Source organism: Protopterus annectens, chromosome 12.part0 (assembly GCF_019279795.1).
Source record: "Protopterus annectens isolate FY-2018-M chromosome 12.part0, PAN1.0, whole genome shotgun sequence".
Taxonomy (NCBI): domain Eukaryota; kingdom Metazoa; phylum Chordata; order Ceratodontiformes; family Protopteridae; genus Protopterus; species Protopterus annectens.
The window spans coordinates 10,850,137-10,874,089 of record NC_056746.1 but is presented as its reverse complement, the minus strand read 5'-3'; the positions used below and the strand labels follow the sequence as shown (position 1 = coordinate 10,874,089).

At 37.5% G+C, this 23,953-nt stretch overlaps 1 protein-coding gene across 2 annotated transcripts in view; it reads left to right on the top strand.

Annotated features, from left to right (window-relative positions):
- SYT17 (synaptotagmin 17) overlaps positions 1-23,953 on the top strand; it is an 859,797-nt gene that overhangs the window by 51,016 nt on the left and 784,828 nt on the right. For both annotated transcript variants that reach the window (XM_044089048.1, XM_044089049.1), the window contains exon 3: positions 22,815-22,963. In XM_044089048.1, coding sequence (XP_043944983.1) covers positions 22,815-22,963 — 149 coding nt within the window. The remainder of the gene's footprint in view (positions 1-22,814; positions 22,964-23,953) is intronic.

Genomic DNA, 23,953 nt, shown 5'->3' with positions numbered 1-23,953 from the left:
CTAAGTACTCAGACTGCCTTCAGCGTGTCTTCTGAAATCGTGTCCGCAACAGGTATGCTGAAGTCTTCTTTCGACGAGCTTTACAGAATCAGCCCTTTATAATTCTTTTTATCGTTTTAATACTATATTTGAAATATGTTATGTTGTTATTCACTGTAGTGTTATTCTGTATTTCTTGAGTTTATAATGCAGGGTTGAGACAGAAACACATCCAAATGGATTAGTGCTCTGCTCTGCTTAACAAATACAAACAACTAACAAATCAAACACATAAGTAATAGAGTTTATTTATTTATTTATTTATTTTACATTTGTTGACCGGGCTAGTCTAGCTGGATACATGTCCATTTTCAGTAGAGGCCCGGGGAGAAAAGCTCCATGTGCAATACAACAAGCAATATACAATAAAACAATATACAATAAGAACCAAAATTAAGTACAGACTTGAAAAAATATACAGAAGAACATTTGCAAAATACAGTCAAGAAAGAAATACCAATAAGTTGTATACTAAAGACAGTATAGATTAGAGCAGATTTGAATAGAATAGGGGAAAAACAGTTTATATATATATTTTTTTTTTAGAAATGTTAACTGCTATACTACCAATAAGCATGGCCAGAGCAGTAATCAATGATGAGATATAGGTGTATATAAGAAGATACATAATAAGCAGATCTCGTAGGGAAGGCTAGTTGAGGCAGGTGGTAATTAGTGAGAAGAAACAGCAGTTAGTCAGGGATAGAACAGGAACATAGCCAGTGTGTCATGAGATAAAGCTTGAGCTTCTTTTTGAAATGTGAATGAGAGGGGAGAGTTGTGAGTTCAATGGGTAATAGATTCTATAGCTTACCAATGGTATTACAGAAGAGGGAGTCACCTGCTAAATTGTTGGATCTACAGGTGTTAAACAGAAGTTTATTAGAAGAGCGTAAGTTTTTAGGATTGTGGTAGAGGGTAAGTAGGCTTGAAAGTATAGGAGTATTGGAGGGTTGATACAGTGTTTTGTGGGCAATAGTAAGCTGTGAAAAGTGCAGATGGTGTGGAAACTCTAACCAATCAAGTTGTTTAAGATTTAGACAGTGATGGGTACGGAAAGGAGTGGCAGCAGCAAATCTGGCAATATTATTATAGGATACAGTCAATTTGTTAATGTTGGTTTTAGAAAGGTTTGTATAAATGGGTGAGGCATAGAGTAGTGTAGAGATGAGATGAGTTCTGGCTATAGCAGTCCTGGCTGCTGGAGTAAGAAAGAGTTTGATTCTATAGAGGGATCCAAGTTTCTTGTTGACTGTTTTTATAGTACTGTTAATATGTGTGTCAAAGTTGAGGTTGTTGTCTATAGATATTCCTGGGAGTTTGGTAGATAGGTCTGGAGAGATAATAGTACCATTGTTAGATGTGAGTGTAAAATGTGTAGGGGTGGACTTGCAGGTTGGGGAGAATAGTAGCAGTTTAGTTTTCTTTGGATTTAGTAGGAGGCAGCGGTTTGTAAACCATAGTTCAACAGTATTAAATGCTTTCTGGGTGATGGTCTGCAGTTCAATTTGAGAAGTAGCTGAGCAGATAATAGTGGAGTCATCTGCGTACTGAATGCAGATTGAATGTGGAATTGCTGACTGAAGATCGTTAATATAGATGGAAAATAGGAGCGGCCCTAATATGGAGCCCTGAGGGACACCAAGGGAGATGGGGAGGAGATTAGAAAGATTATTGTGCCAGAGAACCGCTTGTTTTCTGTTATCAAGGTAAGATTTGAACCATTTGATGGCTAATGGGTCTAGTGATAGAGATTTCATAATATGCAAGAGCAGCTGGTGATGAACCATGTCGAAAGCTTTGGATAAATCAATGAACACTGCAGAGGAAAGAAAGCCGTTGTTACGATTATTGTTAATACAATCTGTAAATGATAGCAGGGCTGTGGTGGTACTGTGGTGAGGTCTGAAACCATGTTGGCAGTTTGCCAGTAGCTTATTTTGGAGAAGGTGGTTTAGAAGTTACTTCTGTATGCATTTTTCCATAATTTTTGCCAGAGGAGATAGCAAGGCTATAGGACGAAAGTTCGAGAATTCATTAGAGTTCCCACCTTTGTGTAAAGGAATAATATAAGAAATTTTCCAGATGGACGGGATATTTCCTTCACTAATGGTTCTATTAAGGATAGATGTAGGGTAGGCAATGGATTTGGCTCCAATTTGGAGGTATTCTCCTGGGAGTTGGTCAGCAGAAGGGGTAGAAGGTTTAAGTTTTAGTAGAAGAGAGCATATACTAGAAGTAGACACTGGTTGCATTTGAAAGGATGGAGGAGGATTTAGAGATGAATTAAGCAGATATGTGGTATCAGGTGAAAGATGGCTAGCAAGAGATTGGATGGCATTGGTAAAGAAGGAATTAAAGGAGTTGGCAGTGTGAATGGGATTATCTGGGTTGGAGCCTAGAGGGTTAGGGGTGGTTGATTGTCCTGGGTGAAGATGTTTGTTGATACTGTTCCAAAACATTTGAGGTTTATTTTGATGGGTTTGCTGTATTTGGAGGTAAAAGTTCTTTTTATCTAGCACTATGGCTTTTTTAGTAATATTTCTTAGTTGTTTGAAAATTAAGTGATCTAATGGATTTTTTAGTAGAACGCCATTTGACCCAGGCTTTGTTTCTCAGATGGATTTTATGCCTTGTAGTATTTGAGAGCCAGGGTGCTGGTTTAGCTTTGCATCTGATAGAGCGTAATGGTGCATGGTGGTTCAGGATGGTTAAGAATGTAGTATTAATATAGGCTACAGTTTTATCAAGTGGAAGATATTTTAGTGGTGTCCAATTACATTGTTTAAGTTCTGTCAGGAATAGATCATGGTTAAATTGTTTTTTGCAGCGAACAGTTCTGGCAGTGCTGGGAAGAGTGAGGTTGGTTTTAGATCTAATAAAGTAGGTTAGGGAATGGTCACTTAGATCATCTGGGAGGGTCCCTACTTTGTAGGCTTGTAGAGGATTATTAGTGAGTATCCAGTCCAAGGTAGTTTCTTTGTTGTTGGGTTTGTGAGTTCTGGTAGAGGAGTTAATGGTTTGTGTAAAGCCATATAAGTTAATATGGGTGGAAGGGTGTATACTATTACAGGACTGCCAATCAATATTGACGTCTCCTAAAATTATAGTTTCTTGTGGGAGGTTGATAGTAATAAAATTCAGGATATTTTCAAGGGTATTTATATTGTTTCCTGGTGGAAGGTATAAACAGATGACATTAATAGCTTCACTAGGGTTGACCTGAAGTTTAGTGATGAGTATTTTAGCTTTATTGTCTAAAGGTGGGTTAAGGTCAATGGTGCTGATTTGTAGTTTGGTTTTGTAGAGGATTGTGACCCCTCCTCCCTTTTTAGTAGTACTGTCTTTTCTGATGATATTATAACCTGGAGGGGTTACTTCGTTATCTTTGACTGAAGGTTTAAGCCAAGTTTCAGATAGGCATAGGATATCAAATTGGTGGGCATCTAGGAGGGCATGTAGGTGTGGGATTTTATTATTAATGCTCCATATATTAAGATGTGCTATAAGGAGAGAGTTAGCTGGTTTGAAGGGGTTATGGAGCTACTGGTAATAAGAGTACATTTATCAGTGATAGAGGTATGGTTAGGATCAGGGTTTGGGTGTATGTCTCCATCTAGTAGGGATTGAAGGTATGTGATGTGTTTATGGTAAAGTAACTTGTAAGAATAGTTAAGTAGTTTTTTTATTTTTGGGATTGGTATATTTAATGGGTGCTAGTCTATGATATTTGGGAAGTATGTAGTTGGGTGTAGATGTAATGTTTAGGGAGTTTGGAGTAGTGGCTAGTGGTAATGTAGAAGTATGTTTAGAGGGAAAGGGGGTGGAGGAGAGAAGTGGTTGTTCATAAGAGGTTAAGAGATAGGTAGTAAAAAGAGAAGGAAGTAGTGTGATTAAGAGAAGTAGTTGAATTAGGAGTAGGGTAGGAGATGTTGGCATTGTGGAGTTAATAGATGAGAGTTGAATGAGTGGTGTGGTAGGTAAGTCAATGTAGTGGTGTCTATGGAGGTGGGAGTGAACAACAGAGTAAGTTGGAGGTGGGCGTGGCTAATATGGTATTGTGAAAGGTGTGGTGTGATAATGATGTGAGCAGTGGTATTGGTGCAGTGATTAGAGGGGGTGTGGTGTAGGAGGAATAAGTGTAGGAGCAGTGGGGGTGGGTGGGAATTGGGGGCAGGGTAGGGGAGTGGAGTGAGCCCGCAGGGCGAACGGAGCGGGATAAGACAAGGAGTCCAGTGCCAAGAAAGACAATCAGTGAAATAGAGAAGCAACAGGTGAGTATAAAGGTAGAAATTGCAGCAGGGAGGAAGAGGCTTGGCAGTGGGAGATTTAGGATGCTTAGAGGGGTGAGTAGAGATAAGAGACACTTTAGGGCACAGTAGGATAGGAAGAGAGAGAGTTAAGCTAGTGTTAGGAATTTAGTAGAGGGTAGCCTAGTACAAGAGGAGCTTTAGTAAAGAACAGAAGGTATAGCTAGTAAGATTTTAAAGAAAAGTGTAAAGATGTATAGTAGACAGCGAGTAAAGAGGCGCCACCTAGTGGGTAGTCACCGTAATTTCAGAATATGTCACACCTGAGGTAATGCCAGGCTGAGAGAGATGAGGAGATGTAGGAGAGGATGCAGTATAGATATGAGCAATTCAGGAGAAAGTATTGGGAAGTAGAGTGTGAGAGAGGCTGGAAGTGGTGATATAACAGACTGCTATGGAGGGGGGATTGGTTGCTGCCTTACCTGACTCAGGAAACATGCCTACCTTGGCAGTGTGGTAAAGTTTTATTATGGATACAGTCTTTCAACTGAGAATAGCAGACATACTTTCTCTTTCAGTGTTCCTGGGAAGTCTCCAGGGAGCAGGTATGTAAACTTCTGTAAACTGAGAGTGTTTCCTTGGGAGTCAAGCCAGGCAGAATCAGGCAGTCAGGCTAAGGGATGTGCAGGAACACAGAGTTTCTCTTTCAGTGTCCCTGGGAAGTCTCCAGGGAGCAGGTAGGTAAACTTCTGTAAACTGAGAGTGTTTCCTTGGGAGTCAAGCCGGGCAGAATCAGGCAGTCAGGCTAAGGGATGTGCAGGAACACAGAGTTTATCTTTCAGTGTTCCTGGGAAGTCTCCAGGGAGCAGGTAGGTAAACTTCTGTAAACTGAGAGTGTTTCCTTGGGAGTCAAGCCGGGCAGAATCAGGCAGTCAGGCTAAGGGATATGCAGGAACACAGAGTTTCTCTTTCAGTGTTCCTGGGAAGTCTCCAGGGAGCAGGTAGGTAAACTTCTGTAAACTGAGAGTGTTTCCTTGGGAGTCAAGCCAGGCAGAATCAGGCAGTCAGGCTAAGGGATGTGTAGGAACACAGAGTTTCTCTTTCAGTGTTCCTGGGAAGTCTCCAGGGAGCAGGTAGGTAAACTTCTGTAAACTGAGAGTGTTTCCTTGGGAGTCAAGCCGGGCAGAATCAGGCAGTCAGGCTAAGGGATGTGCAGGAACATTTATTTATTAATGGTTAAATAAACCTGACATTTTTTAACCAGGACCTATTTTGCTAGCACAAGGCACAAGTCAACTGATGCACTACCAAATGTGATTTACATCATAAACAATAGGTACAAAATGTCTTATTTTATGTGGTGAGATTACAAATGTGTATGCGTCTTGGCTCACTGCTTTTACTTATATACCCCAGAAAGAAGAGTAAAACATTAACCTTAATCATATATTTTATGTGTGACCTAACAAGACATCTGTGGTGTTTAGAACAGTATGTAATCCACAAGTAATGAACCTATCATATTGCAGTTAAAAATTTGTATCAAGTTTTTAAAGTGGTTAGTCCTACCACATTTCAAACCCTGTACTGTACTGTACACATTATATATAATTACTACATTTCAAGCTCCACATTCCTTATAGTGATATACAGCCATTAGTTAAATATCAACAGAAATACAAGTAAATCTCTTGAAACAGCATTTAGTCAGAGACAGATATCACAGTTTTCCATAGTAGAAACAAAAATAGAGAAACAGCTAAGCAGTCATTATTATTTACAGAATAAAGCAAGTGTAATAGTGATGAAGTTTTAAATAAGATGGACTAAAATTGTATTGTAGAACAGTAAACTCTTGCTTAATCACATATAAAAGATAACGCATGTTTGCAGAGCTAAAATAGAGCATTCTTAGTGATCAATAGATGTCAAAGGTCACTGGACGTTGGAGGATGGAGGAAGTGATGCAGAAGGAAATCATGCAGAAAGCAGTTTAGACCCAATATGAAATCAAGGCAGCACACAACTGAGTTCCCACTGTGTATGTCGGTGAGCTGGTTGTTTGGCTAGCTGGTTTTAAGAGTGAAATTCCAAAGAGGGTAACTTGAAGAAAAAAAGCAGAGTGCAAACGAGAATGTACTGCAAATGGTTTCATGAATGATTATGAGAAGGGACAGACAACATGAGTAGTCAGTAAGGAGTGAGATAAACAGAAGCACAGTTGAACCCACTCAGTAGAAGGCTCAGATGAGTGTATGAAAAATGCAAAAGCTGGGACACATTTTAACAACCTGCAGTCACTTAGGTTAGCATGGAACACTGCGCCTCATGCATTCAGAGTACTGTCACTGCGCCTCATGCATTCAGAGTACTGGTTGTATAGGAGAAACTTAAATGTAGAAAACAGCCACTGGTTTAGTAGGTTTCTTTTTTATTTTACTTTGTTAACCAGGTTGGTGTGCTGGTACAGCAACCTGGGTCAACATGGCATTAACACAGCAAGAAATGCATAACAGATATATAATTTATAGACTTCTGAATACAAAGCTAGTCACATGCAGTACAGTATTTGACTGGAATATAATAGGTTGTTATTAGAACTGAATATGTCTGTCTTTGCTGCTTAAATGATATCTATTTAACTGCCGTCTGGAAAATTGCATTTGCAGTCTTCTCTTAGATTTTCCAGAAGTTTCTTCCTGAACATAGGGAAGTTACTGAGTTTCCCGATTTACTGTGAGAGGACTATCAACGATGCAGGTAAGTCTTTGTAGAAGGATGGCCTAACTAAAGGGAGAGCATCCTCGATTTATGACAAAGAATGTAATTTATTGCTGTCCTGAGGAATTTTTAGGCCAGAGGAGGAAAAGATGTGTAGTTTAAGTGCTTTACTGTTAAGGTGAAGGGGGGACTCCCTGCTGTAAATGTGATATAGAAGATGGCCTTGGTATAATAGTTATAGTTATGCATTTGTGCCACTAAAAATCATAGGCGGCTTTAGTGCAAGAATTTAACATTGCAGTGAGTTTCACTCCAGTGTATTATATTGTGCAAATTGGCGTTGCACTTTTCAGGGTTTCCCCCCTTTTCTTCACTGTGGTATAAATGTGGAGTTGCTGTATGTTATTTTTTAGGGAGGAGGGGTCCTTGCCCCTGCAAAAACAAAAAAAAGTTTTTTTGTGTGTGTTTTTTACGTATTTTTTTGGCTCACCATTTGCCACGTGTTTTATGATGAATGGTGAGCTGAACAACTGTGCTTCACATTCCCTTAAGAAACCCCCTTTAAGATAATTTCATTATTTCTAAATCTCTTATATTATTCAACACACCTGTACCTCAAAGTGTTAAAAAGGTTAAGCTTCCCTTGTTATGGTCTATTCTAGCAGTGGCTAGGAAAATAATAACTAGAAATTGGATTTCAGATACACCTCCTTCGTTTAATGAATTTAAAAATGTTATGAATATAGTGTGCCATATGGAAATAAACACAATTAGGACAAGAACAAATAGAAAAACATCTTATTATATTGTATGGGATAATTTACAAAATTTGTTAAAAAAATTTTAATTTCAATAGCATGGTATTTTAGTTTAATTAATTGATCTGATTGTAGTGGATGTCTTTGTAAATACTTTAGTTGTTTTGTTGAATGTTATAATACCTATTTTTAATTACTTGTATAAAATTGTTATGATATTTCTCTTATATGTTAAAACAATAAACCTGTTTTGAAAAAAAAAAAGAAACCCCCTTTAGATGCATAATGTAGTGGGAATTAGACGAGGAGACGTGGCATCAGATTCTATAACAGTGTTTTTTTAGGTTGTTTGCATTCTTGGCTGAGTTGAATGCAATGATAGGAAGGCTCTTCATTCTTGAGAATTAACATTCATATATCAACATCTCTTCTGCTGTCTTGAGGTAGGAGGTGGGTATATTTATAGGCAAACTGTAGTTGATGTCAGTCTTGTTGTGTAATGGGTTCTTTGTGGTGGGTGAATGTTAACTGATCAAAAACAGTGCTTGTGCATCTGATGTGTTGCCAAGGAAATGGGTATACCTACTGATTATGTTACAATAATACTACTGTGATTTGAGCAGCTTTGGTGGATACTAAGTAACACTTTTTTCGATTTGTTAGTTAGTGACGTGGCATTTATTCTATTGCCAATTCTAGATATGGCTACAATCATATTACACCAATGTGTTTAGTGACAGTATTAAAACCCAATACCAGTAGTAGAAGTGCTTTGTTCATGCCTGTGTATTTTCAAATTTTGTAGAATTGAATGGTAGAAGCTTTTCAACAGGTGCAAGACACGTATCACTTATTCCCAAAATGTGAGCTCTACAGCAGGATGCAGGCTTCAAGTAAATATAGTTTATTTATGTTTGTTAAACTTGAGATGGCTAACTGTAAGTCCAGTAATGTGGCTAGTGACCACTGTAAGATAGCAGTAAGTCCAGTAATGTCAGTAGTGACCACTGTAAGATAGCAGTAAGTCCAATAATGTGGGTAGTGACCACTGTAAGATAGCAGTAAGTCAGTAATGTGGGTAGTGACCACTGTAAGATAGCAGTAAGTCAGTAATGTGGCCAGTGACCACTGTAAGATAGCAGTAAGTCCAGTAATGTGGCTAGCAACCACTGTAAGATAGCAGTAAGTCAGTAATGTGGCCAGTGACCACTGTAAGATAGCAGTAAGTCCAGTAATGTGGCTAGCAACCACTGTAAGATAGCAGTAGGCTCTGGTTTGGTTGTGCATCACCCAAACAGAGGAAATTGATGTGATAATTGTCAGAGTGCGTTAGCCTGGTACAAACTCCTTAGACCATCACCAAGGTCAGATAGCAAATTATATTTGTGGTCTGCTTTTCTACTGCTCAACAACACAAAAAAGACTAATTTAACTACAGAGAAATATGTTTCCAGGAAGTCACATTTCCCCAGGAGAGTATTACAAGCCGAAAACTGCTATCTTAATTCATCACTTAAACATTCAAAAATCTCAGATACCTAGGGATAAATACATTTGTTTTAATCAGTGGTTCAGTCTTGTATGTCAATAGATAACATGAAGCTTATATCATGTGATGTACATTCTCAGTTATTAAATACAGTTAAGACCCATGGAAATACTGTAAGAAAACATTAATTTTTACATCATAAAATTAGATTTCTGAAGAAGGTGATGATAATGATGACATGGCTTAGTTTATGGATTGTTTGTTTACAAAATATGAAAGCAGTTCTAGTGAAACTGAGAATGTTTTGAAAACGTAGTGGTGTATTTTAGGAGTGGAAACTACACAGTACTTTATTCTTCATGCTGATCAGCTAATTGCATTTGAAACAAGTACTGATTTAGGAGACACATTGTTTCAATAAGGCAGGGTGGTGCAGTGGTTAGCGTTGCCGCCTCACAGCAAGAGGTTCTCTGGTTCGATCCTCAGCTGGGGAGCCTTCTGTGCGGAGTCTGCATGTCCTTCGCGTGGGTTTCCTCCGGGTGCTCCGGTTTCCTCCCACATCCCAAAGACATGCTGTAGGTGGATTGGACACTCTAAATTGGCTCTAGGTGTGAGTGCGTGCATGTGTGTGCCTTCTGTGGAAGGCTGGGCACCGGGCTGGCAACTCGACACCATAAAACTCCACTGCCATTCATGAGCAGACAGGTGATCTGCTGTGGCGACCCCTAACCAGGAAAAAGCTGAAAGAAGAAGAAGATTATCTCAATAAGGCATAACTGAAAATAAAATAGTTCTAATGATACAATATCTCATGTCAACCCACCTGTAGGGAGCTGTCAATTTTACCACTATGTTAACTACAAACATGTAGCTAAAAATAAAACCTTGACAACTAGATATAGTAATAATAAGATCAGAAGTCTGACTGCACGGTCCCCCATGTGGTTATTCATATAGCCAAGTGTATACATGCAGTCTGTTATTCTGGCAAACTTCAAGAATACTTAAAAATAGAATTATATAAGAGATAAGAAGTACTGACTGCACAGATGCTCTTGTTGGACATTAAAATACAGAAACATGTTGATATTATAAATATAATGGTGATAGACAGGGATTTGCATAAAACGAAACCTACTGGGACCTAATGAGACACAAAATGTATACTTAACACAATTATGACTTTAACTGCATCAAATAATTTTTGTAAACAAATTGATATTCTGTGACTGTGATTAGTATTTCGATTTGCAATGGATGTGCTCTGATGTGGAATGTGTAATATGCTATGTTATCATTACAACTAGTATATTGTGGCTGTATAACGCATGTAATATCAGGAGATGAATTTAAGTGAACACATATGTTAACATTGCAACTAGTATGTTATGGCTGTATAACACATGTAATATAAGGAGATGAATTTAAGTGAACACATATGTTAATATTGCAACTAGTATGTTATGGCTGTATAACGCATGTAATATTAGGAGATGGATTTAAGTGAACACATATGTTAACATTACAGCTAGTATGTTATGGCTGTATAACACGTAATATTAGGAGAAGGATTTTGAACACATATGTTAACATTACAACTAGTATGTTATGGCTGTATAACACATGTAATATAAGGAGATAGATTTAAGTGAACACATGCTTTTGCAGCTATAATTGATGTGCTGTGTAGCAGAGCTGTCGCTGGCTCATCTAGCCATGCCACCCCCTCAGCTCTTCCACTGAAGAGCCTAAATAAATAAATAAATAAATGAAAAGAAAAGGTCCACGTCCTCTAATCTGATCCTCCATGACAGATCTATGGTCCACCTCTGCCCCCTCATGAGCAAAAAAGTAAGTCTTGAACATACATACATAAATATAATTCACTGTCAATTACAGTCAGTCAGTAATGCCAGACATTAGAGTTACATACTGTTTTGTGCCCCTGATATGCTTTGTGCTGTAAAACCCTGAGTTCTATTAACTTTTTATTTGGATTGTATAATATTAATGATTGTCTGTAGTGTCTAGCTTCCCCCATCATTTTTGTAGGAATTGTTCGATGGTTGAGGGAGTTGACAGTTCCCCTATACACGTGCATACATACACACACACACACACACACACACACACACACACACACACACACACACACACACACACACACACACACACACACACCTCACACCCAATTTTCCTCATAGTTTTGCACTATTCCTGTAAAAGTCTATTTTTAACAGTTGAAAAAAAGTAAGTCCCCATACACACAACAGATACATAAATGTACACACACATGCATACATACACACAAACAAACCTTACAACATACATAACCTCCAACCTGATTGTACTCACAAACACTCACACATTCATCATACACACTCACCTACCCTTCTTATTCTCTAACTAACTTCCCTACTGTAAATCACACACACACACACACACACACACACACACACACACCAGCCCTTACTTCTGCCTACTGTAAACACACAGCCTGTCATATACACATACATACATGCAGCTTCCCCCCAACACTACCTATCTGATGAACTCCTTAGGACTTATCTGTAATGCAGTCTCACCAACTGAAATAAATGGGTGAAAGTGAGCCTTTGGCTGAGTTAATTGCCATGGCTAATGGTAAGGATTTATGCAGCCAAGCAGTTCCATGAATTTCTTGGTTGCATCAAGCACTTACAACAGGGATTTCTGGGGGAAGATCACATGGCTAATTGCTATATGATTCTCTCCCAGAATGGCTCATTACCATTTGCAGTAGGCCATGCAGACAGCCTACTGTGATGCTGGACCTCTTTGAGGCAGAAATAAAGCTAGGGTGGGGTGAAACGGGCAGCTGCCCTGGGTGCAAGATGTTAGGAGGCATGATCAGCAGGTGCTGATCAGTGGGGAGTGCAGTACAGGCATTCATAAATGCTGATATGGAATTTAAATACTGTTTTTGCTGTCAGGACTGAAGCACTTGCTTCAGCCCTTTGTGGTGTAGTAAGCCAGTTGCTACAAATGTAGCAAGCGGGTTGCTACAGATTTCAAATGTAGAAGGCTTTTTTTTTTGCTTCTCAAAAGATTTGAGGGTCACTGAAAAGCTGGCTCTTCTTAGTAAAAGGAAATAGGTGAGGAGCTCCAGATCAAAGTAGATCAGGGGACCGCTCTTTCATTGGGGAACTGGGGAAACAGACTTTTTAAAATTATTTTCTGCTCCTTTTCTTAGAGTTGAGAGACACCAGATTACATTATTGAACAGAACTGTGCCGGTTGAGTCAGCTGTAGCTCTGCTTCCAGGTAAGCACTATGGTCGGGCTGTCTTAGAACCAGAAACAGCTTGGTGTGTTAAAATGGGCTTACCACAGGTAGTAATATTTCTGAATCCTGGGCTATGTTTTGTAAATTTCTGTTAGTAAATGTTTTATGCAAGCAATAACACCCAACAGGGTGAGTGTTACTGTGTAAATAACACACTCTCAGGGGTATTCTGAGGCCTAATGCTGCAGGTGGAGGGTCTCTACACCTGGAAGGCCATTATGAACACAGTAACACACACCCTGGAAGGCATCATTGCACTTAAAGAATGGGCTCTCTTATAAATTTTTTTTTTTTAATACTGTATCATTTTTATATTATTGATGTATAATAGTTCTTCCTGCTAATGTTTAAAATTTGCTGTAGGGCATGTAATTGTTGATGGAGGAAGTATTTTATATTCAAAGTATAAGTTATATAAGTATTTAATGTTTACACACACACACACACACACACACACACACACACACACACACACACACACACACACATTGCAGCTACTTTGTTGAGTGTACACATCCTAAGGTGTGTGGTTGTGTGGAAATAAATAAAAATAAAATCATAGAATGCAAAGCATTATAACACCCATCCCCCTTTCTGTCCCTGATTATGTTCCATAGTACTTCTGTCTACTGATTTGCTGGTAAACTACTGAGGATTAAAGTGAGTCAGTAATGCCAGATATTAAGTTTCATATCTATTTCTTCTCTACCTACTGAGTTCCTGGTAAATCACTGGTGACTTTAATGTGCTTATGGGCTACCTGTTGCAATCAACATTGTCCTTCTCTCTCTTTCTCTCTCATGTTCTCACACAGGTACACAAGCGCACACACACAGTTGCACACAGATGCATATACATGCACACACCCATTCATTCTTTTTTTTACTTATTTACTTTTACTTTTAATGTAACAGTTACTAAACAGCAAAACACTGTTTAACGAGCATAAACAAAGACAATCATTTTACAGGAATAAAATCCTCGACTCTGGATGAAGTAACCAGCGGTAATAAACATCATCATGGTGCCAACCAATCAGTTCCATGTCAAAATCAGTAAACCAAACACCAATGCTCATGGTATAAAAATGTACACATATATATATATATATATATATATATATATATATATATATATATATAATATATATATAATATATAAAAACACATATAACAAACACATATATAGACTGTATAAAATGTGAGACGCATTTCTAACCATCTGGGTACGATATTAAAAGCTATGTAAAAGATAGAAAAATATATATAAAACAAATACTAGATAAGCTGGAGCATCAGTGCTTCAAGGCCCTGTTTCTGAGAAATGGTTTTAACGAAACCTTAGAGTTTAGACCAGGTGGTCTGTCTGCTTGGAACTTAATATTATTAACAATACTGAAGCTTTGGAACAAGAATGGATTAGGTGACACCATGATGCACCACTATTTAAATGAATTTCTAACTGTTATAGTATGTCTGATGAAGCAGAGACGACTCTGCGAAAGCGCTCACATCTTTTACTAATAAACTAATAGAGAGTTATGTGCCATGTGTATCCAGCGAGTTTTTATTTTATTTAATGACAATCATTTTATTTATTTTGTTTTATATCCGAGCTTCCTGCAGCTTAATATGCTGCCATTAAGTGGATGATTAGTTTTACAGCTGGCATTATCTGCACATTAACACCCTGCTGGAGAATGTTCATCTCCAGTCACGGTGGTGATGTACAGGCCACCCAGTCTCTAAAATTTTTTATTCATCCCCATACAAGTTTTTTTTTTCACTGCATATAGAAAAGTTAGACCACATACTTAGCTATAATCTTGATAGCTGGTGGGAGTAAAACCCTTGACCTAAATTTTAAACATATATATATATATATATATATATATATATATATATATAAGCAATAATCCATAGGTGTGCATGGGTATATCGAGATTTATCCATGGTTGGTGTGGCTTGATCACAAGAGTGAAGCCCAAGTGGTTAAACCAAGCCAACCGTGGGTTATGCCTGATACACCCACAAACAGGAGTGGATTACTGCTTTTATACCATCACATTATTTAAGAAAGAAATGACTTGCCTTTATTAAGTATTGTGGTTATATAAAGGGACTTCTCTAATTCTGTGTTGTCTTTACTATTCTGATGTATTGGACATGCGTATGGGACTTACTTTTTTTCAGCTATTAAAAAACAGACATTTACAGGAACAGTGCAAAACTATGAGGAAAATCTGGGTATGTATTTGTTTTGGTTTTGCAGAATGTACCTGATTTTCCTCATATTTTGGTGTGTTCTTCAGTATTTGAAATAGAAAAGTGTGGCCACTCAATGGTACTTCGGTAGCCTGACTTTTTTCTGTTGGTATATGCTCGATTTACAACGGGCATGCTAGTGTAAATATGTAGTATAAATATATATACATGTACATGCACACACAAACACATACACACACACACACACACACACACACACACACACACACACACACACACACACACACACACACACACACACACACACACTTCATACATTATCTTTCCCTGAACCTTATATCTTCCTCATTTGAAACATAATATCAGTATTTAATAGACTACATTCATAGCTCAGATTCATTATGAGATGGTAACTTCCAGCATGCCTTTATGGATGCAAAGTACAATTGTTGTGTCTTTCGGCTTTTCCTGGTTAGGGGTCGCCACAGTGGAACTCCGGTCCACTAATGATTGGTAGTTGATTTTTACGTGCCGAGTTACCAGCCCTGACATACAACCTTCAACGAAGGTACGCCCATTCACGCATATCTCCACGCAGAAGACGCTCTAGCTGAGAATCGAACCGGACAGCAAAGTACAATATCTGTGAGAAACATTTAAAGAAATTGTTATAGTTAGACCTTCAGAAAGCTTCATAAGATCTCCTATCATGTACTATACACCCTTTATCATTTAAGGACTACAAAGAACTCAAAGAAAAAGTTACATTTAACTCTAGTGGAATAACAGAGTCTTCCACTATGTGTGCCAGCCTGCTGTGCATGCTGGGATATGTAGTTGCACATTAACTGTTCTCTGTGTATCCTTCAGAATATTATTTTTAATTACAAAATAGTATTCTTGGATGTAGAACTGTACAGGGGACCAGAAAATGAATTACATAGTTTTCTATGCAGGAACAAGTAAGTAGATGCTAATAAGACATTGCTTTTTACTAGTTGTCACGTATGGTACATTAAAAAGAATATTCTGAGGGCTATGGTCCTCAGGGTAATCCATAGAGCATAAAGAACATACTAGATTGTTAGCTGGAGGATATCCTGACAGTATTTTGGAAAGTAAAATGGAAAAAGTAGATGATTTTAAAAATAAGAAAATTATTTGACTTGACCTCCCAACAATTTGGCTTTGTGAAGGTTAGGTAGTGCCTGTTGAATCTGGTAAACTTGTTTGAGAGTAGCCATGTAGCACACATGGTGCATCTCAATATGACCAAGGACTATGACAACATTCCCTATGCTGGCGTCATATAGAAGCTAAACGCTCTAAAAACTGACCCATATGTGGTAAGATGGGTAACAAACTGAACGAAACACAGAACCCACACAGTGTGAGTTACTTATCAGAAAGTATAAAAGTGATCATCAGTGTCTCTCAGGTACTGGAACTAGGATCTCTCCTGTTTGCTATTTACTTCTCATATCTCCAAGCAGAGAGACAAGACCTCTGGCTAACAAAATTTGCAGTTGAATGTAAACTGGAGGTTGTTGTCAAGTCACCCTCTGACATACAACCACTTCAGAATGAATTTTCTGTTGTAAACTATTGGTGGACTAAACATGGGATCAAATTAAATACTATCAAATGTAGTATCCCTGAATGGCTCTATTATCATCATATTGTATAGACAACACACCACTACAAAATGGAAATGTAGTTAAGGACCTAGGAACTTGACCTAGTAGCTTCCTCTCTTCTGATTATATAACAATGGTTGTCACAAAAGCATTTTTTAATGCTGCTAATTGCTAAAGGAATATGATCAAGGTTTAAAGTGGTAATCAATCCCTTATACTCTGCATTGATCACATCAGTTATCAAGTACAATGCCCCATTTGTGATGTATATCACTAAACTTATCAAACAATTTGAAAGACCCCAAAGTTTGCTAATCAAAAAGATCACAGGCCTAAAGTCCCTGACTGAGGCAGGAAGCCCTGTTGCTTTATTCTGTGTCTTACAGACTTTTGAGGGGAACTCTCTGTCTCATTTGCAGTGCTGTTAGAGACCTAGTTGTCTTGGAACTCCAGTTTCTCAAGGGTCTATATTACACCGTCAAAATTCAAAAAGTTTGAACGATGTAATATTGAACCTAAATGTCTGAAACATTAAAATAGCAAACAGAAAAGAACAGTGATTTTTTTTTTCCCAGGGAAAAAAAATCACTGTTCCCTAACAAAAAAAAAAACAAAAAACCCTAAAACTTAAACTAAAGTGGGGGGGCTTCGCCCCCACCCCCCACTTAAATATACCAACTCTGAGATTGCATCACAATGGGGGAAATAGCAAAGCCCTGAAAATGGCCCACCGATTTTTTTTCCCTGGGAAAAAAATTGATGTGCCGTGACTTCGCTATTTTCAGGTTTCGGACATTTAAGTTCGATATTACACTGTTCGAACTTTTTGAAGTTCGACATTGTAATATAGACCTGTTTCTCAACAAGTCCAATATTTCCACCAGTACTAAAATCAGAGACCTAAATCTTCACTAACAGATAAAACACAGTGGAGGGACAGGTTTGTAATCTGGCCCATAGGTAGTTACTTGGCATGCAGTCCAGAAGACCATAAAGGAGCCAAGCCCAAATTCCCAACTGCTCCAAAGAGTTGACTGGTTAAGTGATTTGCTGAAGATCTCACAGTAGACAAATGAAGGCTGAAGAAATCAAACCCTGTACCACAGGAAGTAGTTAGATAACAAGGCAGAGGTGCAGTGCTCGATTCTAAATGCCTGACAAAATTTTAAAACCTCTGGAATAAATTTCCCCTGCATGTTAAGCAGTATGGATCAATATCTTTTTTTAAACATAACCTAGATGACTGGATGGGTTTCCATAAATTTATCCTGGATTTGACTGTTATGGCCTTCTGGAGAAGGGAGGTGCAGTATGATGGAGGGTAGTATTAAAGTATGAATGGTCACGAGACTTAGTGGAGTATTTATGAAATCTGTGAAGTTTTATCATATTTGGGTCAAAAGGTGAAAAGAAATGTGATTATTGTGAAAATTTCAAAGAAATGAGGTTTGCATATGTTGAGCTCACGAGTCCAGGTATAATTAGGCAGAACCGGGATGTATTGTGAGGTAATAGTAGGGCGTTACCAATGAATAGGGACTGTGAGTCTAGCTGGCCTACTTTATTAACAAATTAGTATTAACACATTGGCATTATGTTTGGATGTAGAAAGATCTTAAAAGAAATGGTTTAATAAAAAGCAATTGAATAATGTAATGGTGAAAGCAGACAGGAAGGATACATATGCATATACAGCAGCAGTGACTGCCATTTTATAAAGCAGACGAATGTGTTTTACATCATGAGTCTAGATCTAAATGTTATTTGTAAGATGTGTTTTTGTTGGGGAACATGAACATTGTTATTTTCAGATGACTTTGATAGTGATGTTAAAAAATCAACTTTTGTAGGCAGAAAACAACTGAGAACTATACCATGACTTTTGTAGATGCTTAGGCTTCAATGATAAAGTATAATTTAAAATAACTTTGAAGTTAAAATGTAATTTAAAACGTTTAATTTATTATTTTATGATTTTTTAAAGTCCTACAAATTGTATGGAAATGAAAGCAAGAATAGTGTTCCTATTTTTGTTTATGTTTTTATTCATTGGTTGAAACTTGTCATGTGACTCTGGAGGAAGTTTTAAATAGTTAGTGAATTATATATTGCATATGGCTCTGAGGAAGAATGTGGACATTTAAATATGTGTGCTCTCTTTTTAATAAAGTGTTTTTCATAGTTTGGTGGTATGGTGTGATACTTGTCAGTGTATTTTAATGTTTTTTATATGTGAGTAAGAATAGATGAAACTTAGAAACTAGCCAGCAGATGGGTTCAGTGGTGGTAATATTGTAAACAGTGTATCAGAACGTGGCAATGAAGTAAGATACTGAAGTGAGAGCTGAGTTATATGATGAAGCTGGCAAGTTCACCAGTCAATGTCCAAATCCTCAGATATAGTAGTGAGCTTTGGGTAGTAACCTAAAATGAAATCATGGATACAAGTGAGAAAAATACAGGGTTCCCTTGCAGGACTGATAGGTTTAGTATTCATGATGGAGTCAGAAGGTCAGCAATCTGCTCAGCTGAATTAGTTTGGATGCCTAGTGAGGATTCCACTTCAGCTGGCTCCCTATGGTGGAGTACTAGAAACATCCCACACTGAGTAGGCCATGGGGCAGACCAATGGCATCCTTAGAACTGTAGTTCTCATCTTGCCTTGGGATCCCATAGGATATTCTCAGAAGTGTAGGTGTGGTTAGGGAAGTCTAGTCTATGCTCTTCAGCTTGCTACCATTATAACCATCACTGGGATAAGCAGTTTGTAAGCTGGATGAAATTGGAATAGTTAACATTAGGATAGCAGTTTGGACTGAAGCAAAGCTGATGACATATGAGATGATTTTTCCGAAACGTCAGGTCCACAGTGCCTTGGGTCTGACATTGAAAACAGGCCACATTTATAAGATATTCAGTGATGACCATTTGTTTAAAGATACTCCTATCTCCCCACAGTGTATACAGTCAAAAATGGCAAAGAGTGTAGACCTGCATATGGTATGACCACTGCTTACAAAACAAACCCATAGACTGTATGTAATTAAATCTCCCATCCCTATGTTGTCATTATGGTGTCTCATTAATAGGCTGTCTGGACCTGTTTTTAAAGAAATTGTCAGCCTGTATATTAACAGACTCACTTTGATTAAACTGAGCCATAAGATGTGAACATCTGAAAAACAATTGTATTCAAAATAATTTATTTTAATGGTTTCAGAATGCATCCACCCTTCCTACAAACCTTTGAATCGTATGCTGTCCTGTGCCCATAAAAACCCAGAATATCCCGACTACTCATATATAGTCTTCCAGCATTCAGACCCTACAAAGGGTTCCTTAAGGAGTTCTGGCAAATGCATCAAGGTGTAGTTTGTTGAATCTGTGGTATAAAAAGTGGATTAGAGGAATGGGAAAGTTAACATTGCAGTCCTGCTACGTAATGGTGATGATACTTTTTTTTTCTGTGAAATGAAGGTGGGAATCACTGAAGGTCCATAGGGCTGTGTCCACATGTGCTGAAATGTCTTTTCTTAACTGCTGACCCCCACTGCTTGTCACATGACAATGTGAGATCCCCAAGCCCCAGGGAAATAGTATGGGTATAATTGAAACTCTGTGACTCCTTCCCAAATGTTTCCACTATTAAATAAAGCTGATTCCCAGATCCTCAGTACAAGCATGAGAGCGATACATTGCCTTTATAAGATGGGACCAGCTAGTCTCAATGGCATTTGGGAATGTGGTATCCTTTCCATGGAGAAGCTGTTACCTTGTGAAAATAGTGATCTCAATTTTAGTATGTTAACATCCACATACTGTCAAATACCTCACTACAAAATAACATTCTTATTTTATACATTTTGTTCTACTCATAGAGTCTATCTTTTTTTTTCTACATTTGCTTTAATAAAATATCTATATGTAAATGTAAAGTCGACTATATTTTGATGATGACGTGGTACAATACAGTTACTGTTTGGCATATCCTGTCTTCTTAGCAACAAGAAGGTTTAGCAGAATAATTCACTGGCAAATTTATTGTGACAAAAATAAAAAATAGAGACGTTAAGCGCTTTCATTCTAAACTGTCAATAAATAATAAAACAGAAAGCCACATTTATGATTTTGTGTTGATGTTTGTTTTAATAGATATAGTTGTGAGGATGTTATTTTAATTGAGCACGTCTTTTGGTGTGTTGAGTCTTTTAATGAAGCTTAATTAGTTAAATGTGTTTTAAAAAAAGTCATGTGACTTTCTGTTTTATTATTTATTGATTGCACTGTTAAAAGTGTTTTAGTTCTGATGAAGTCCATATCAGTTTAGGACGAAAGCGCTTAACTTCTCTATTTTTATTTTTGTCACAATTAATTTAACAGTGAATTTATTTATTTTATTTAACATTTGTTTACTGGGAAAGTCTGACTTGGAACAAAGCTAATTTTTAGTGGAGGCCCGGGGAGAAATGCTTCAGATGCATGTCTTTGAAATGTGGGAGGAAACAGGAGCACCTGGAGGAAACGCACACAAACACAGGGAGAACATGCAGACTCCACACAGAAGGCACTCCAGCTGAGAATCGAACCAGAGAACCTCTTGCTATGAGGCAACAACACTACTGCTGCATCACTGTGCCAAATTTCCAGTTATAATTGGAATTTCTTATTTGAGGATTGCTTTTCTAGCAGGGTTTCCTTTGGTTCTAAGTGTTTTGCCATGCTTAGTTGGTTGTTACATGTTATTAGGTTCAGCAGAGCAGCTTTTTTGCAACTGTAGTTAGGCTGTCATCATATCACCAATAAAAGTGTTCATGAGCACTTTGCAACTTACCTTCAATACCACAGCATGTGCTACTTACAGTGCTATGTCTTCCTTGCTATTATCTTGATTATAGCATTCTACTTTTTAAATAAAATCTTTCATAAAGTCTTATTATTGCCTATGAGACTGTCAGCTGAACTTAGTCCTTGGTGAAGTCTTATAGGGTTGTGCAGGGACGCATCCCCATGCATTTTGTTTTTTATATAATTCTTCTCTATTAGCTCTTTTGTTTACTAGTTATGACAGTTTCATAATATTTTTGGTTGTGAATCCTGAGCTGAATTTGAAAAATGATCTGCAAAAATTAGTGCTGTACCCCAGTCAACAAACTGAGTTTAACATAAGTAACAGAGTAAATAAATAAATAAATAAATATGCAGTGTTGGCACTAAGGGATAGAGCTGATTTTGTGGTTGGTTTTACTCCTATTCAGTAGAGCTCTTTAAGTTTATATTTGAACTTCCAGTGGTTGTATAATTAAGTTATACCCTCATGGTTCAAAGAAATATTCATAACTCTAGCATTACTAAGGTTACTAAATAAGTATACATGGCAAATAGTTCAGCACAAACTAATATTTACATTGGTCACATTCATTTAATTCTTTTTTTTTTAACTGAATTTATTTATTTATTTATTTATTTATTTTAAACCTTTATTGAATTATCACTTGTGACGTAGGCAAATTTACATTTATATAAAAGTAATCAAACTGTATTAAATTAACATTAACAAACATTATACTTCACATATATTGCTATATATCATATAACCTAAGCAACATTACTTCTTGGTCTTAAACTGGATTGTATAACTTGTAATAACTTAGCAAATATTTTTTTTGTAATATTTTATAACCAACTTACAATATCTCAGTGACTACTCATACAACACATATCCTGTCTACAATATTTGTTCATACAGCTGTGCGTTTTTCTATGATAAGCATTTCTGTTTTTATTTGGTTGTTGAAATATTTAGATAAATAGGGGCATTATGATAATAAAAATAGCATACAAGTATTGTTAGCTGATAGGCCATACTACACAGAGATCAAGCAGTAATACAGTTGTCCATCAAGTAAGGTTTAAGACAGAAATCTTTCCACGTATAGCATGGTTTGGGAATTTTTAATGTAAGTATGACCACTCAGTACTAAATACCTAGAAATATCACTAGGATAATTCCAGAGAAACACCTAGATGTGTCACAGTTGAACTTGTTAATAGACATTTATGAAGCTTTTTGTTAACGAACAACCATCAATTAATTGGAATGCTGGGAGGATAAGCATACAGATACTGTGACTAATGCCGTGAAAGATTTCTCAGCTAATCCATGCCACTTTAAATTGCTTCTACATGAAGTGTAAAAAGTGCCATGAGAAAGAATTACACAAAGCCTGCACAGAAAACTAACTAAATTGTTTCCTCACTTAAATTAGTTTAAAATACAAACATGGTTGCATTGAGGAAATAACTTCTAATACAGTATACAGCAACAGTATGTCTCATGAGTACTTTAATTTTTTTCTTTAACTTTGTTTCAGGGTCTGTTGTCAAAAATCTCAGATTTTGTACTGTGCAGGTGGAGTTGTAGGAACTGCTGTCAGAAGTGTTATGAGTTCTCCTGCTGCCAAACAAGTGATGATGAAGTAGAAATCCTAGGACCATTCCCTGCACAGACACCGCCATGGCTGTAAGTTTGTTTAACTTGATGCATTCTGCTAATATTGAAATATCTATAATCTATTATGTCTGAGTAACAAGAAATGAATGACCAATGTATTATTTTTGGGAACTTTGTTGACAGTAGGCCGTTCTGAGATGGAGCAAAGGAAAACCGAATTTTTATAAACACATTGTACCTTGTCAGTTTCCATGAACTTTCATTTGAATTAGTTTGTGCATCTGCATTGCACAAACTGTTAGAGTTGCAAAATCCTTAGAGAAACTAGCTACACTGTAACTTTAAGGTGTATATGTATACTATATATATATATATATATATATATATATATATATATATATATATATATATATATATATATATATATATGGGTCTACTTTCTATCACCGAACTTCCGAATCACCGACACACAAGTTACAAACACCAACAACTCAAAAAAATGAACACCACTACACCGACACAAAAAACATCAACTACACATTGCACACAATAACATATCCATTAAACTTAACCTAAACCCTAACCCTAACGTCCGACACTACCGCACACTTACCCAACCCGCACCCTAACCCTAACTCACTTAACCCACCCCTAAACCTCAACACCGTCACTATCGCACACTTACCCTACCTGCACCCTAACCCTAACTCACTTAACCCACCCCTAAACCTCAACACCGTCACTATCGCACACTTACCCTACCTGCACCCTAACCCTAACTCACTTAACCCACCCTAAAACATTAAGCCCGTCACTATCGCACACTCACTCCACCCGCATACTAACCCTAACACACTTAACCCTTCCCTACACTACACTATGTCACTATCACACACTTACTTTACCGGAACCCTGAATCCGACACTACCGCACACTCACCTTTCCCACATCCTAACCTAAAATCCCTCACTATCGTACACTTACCTGTCCGCTCCCCAATCCTAAATCTTTCACTTTCGCACACTTACCGGATCGCGCTCACACGCTGCCGTTGTTGGT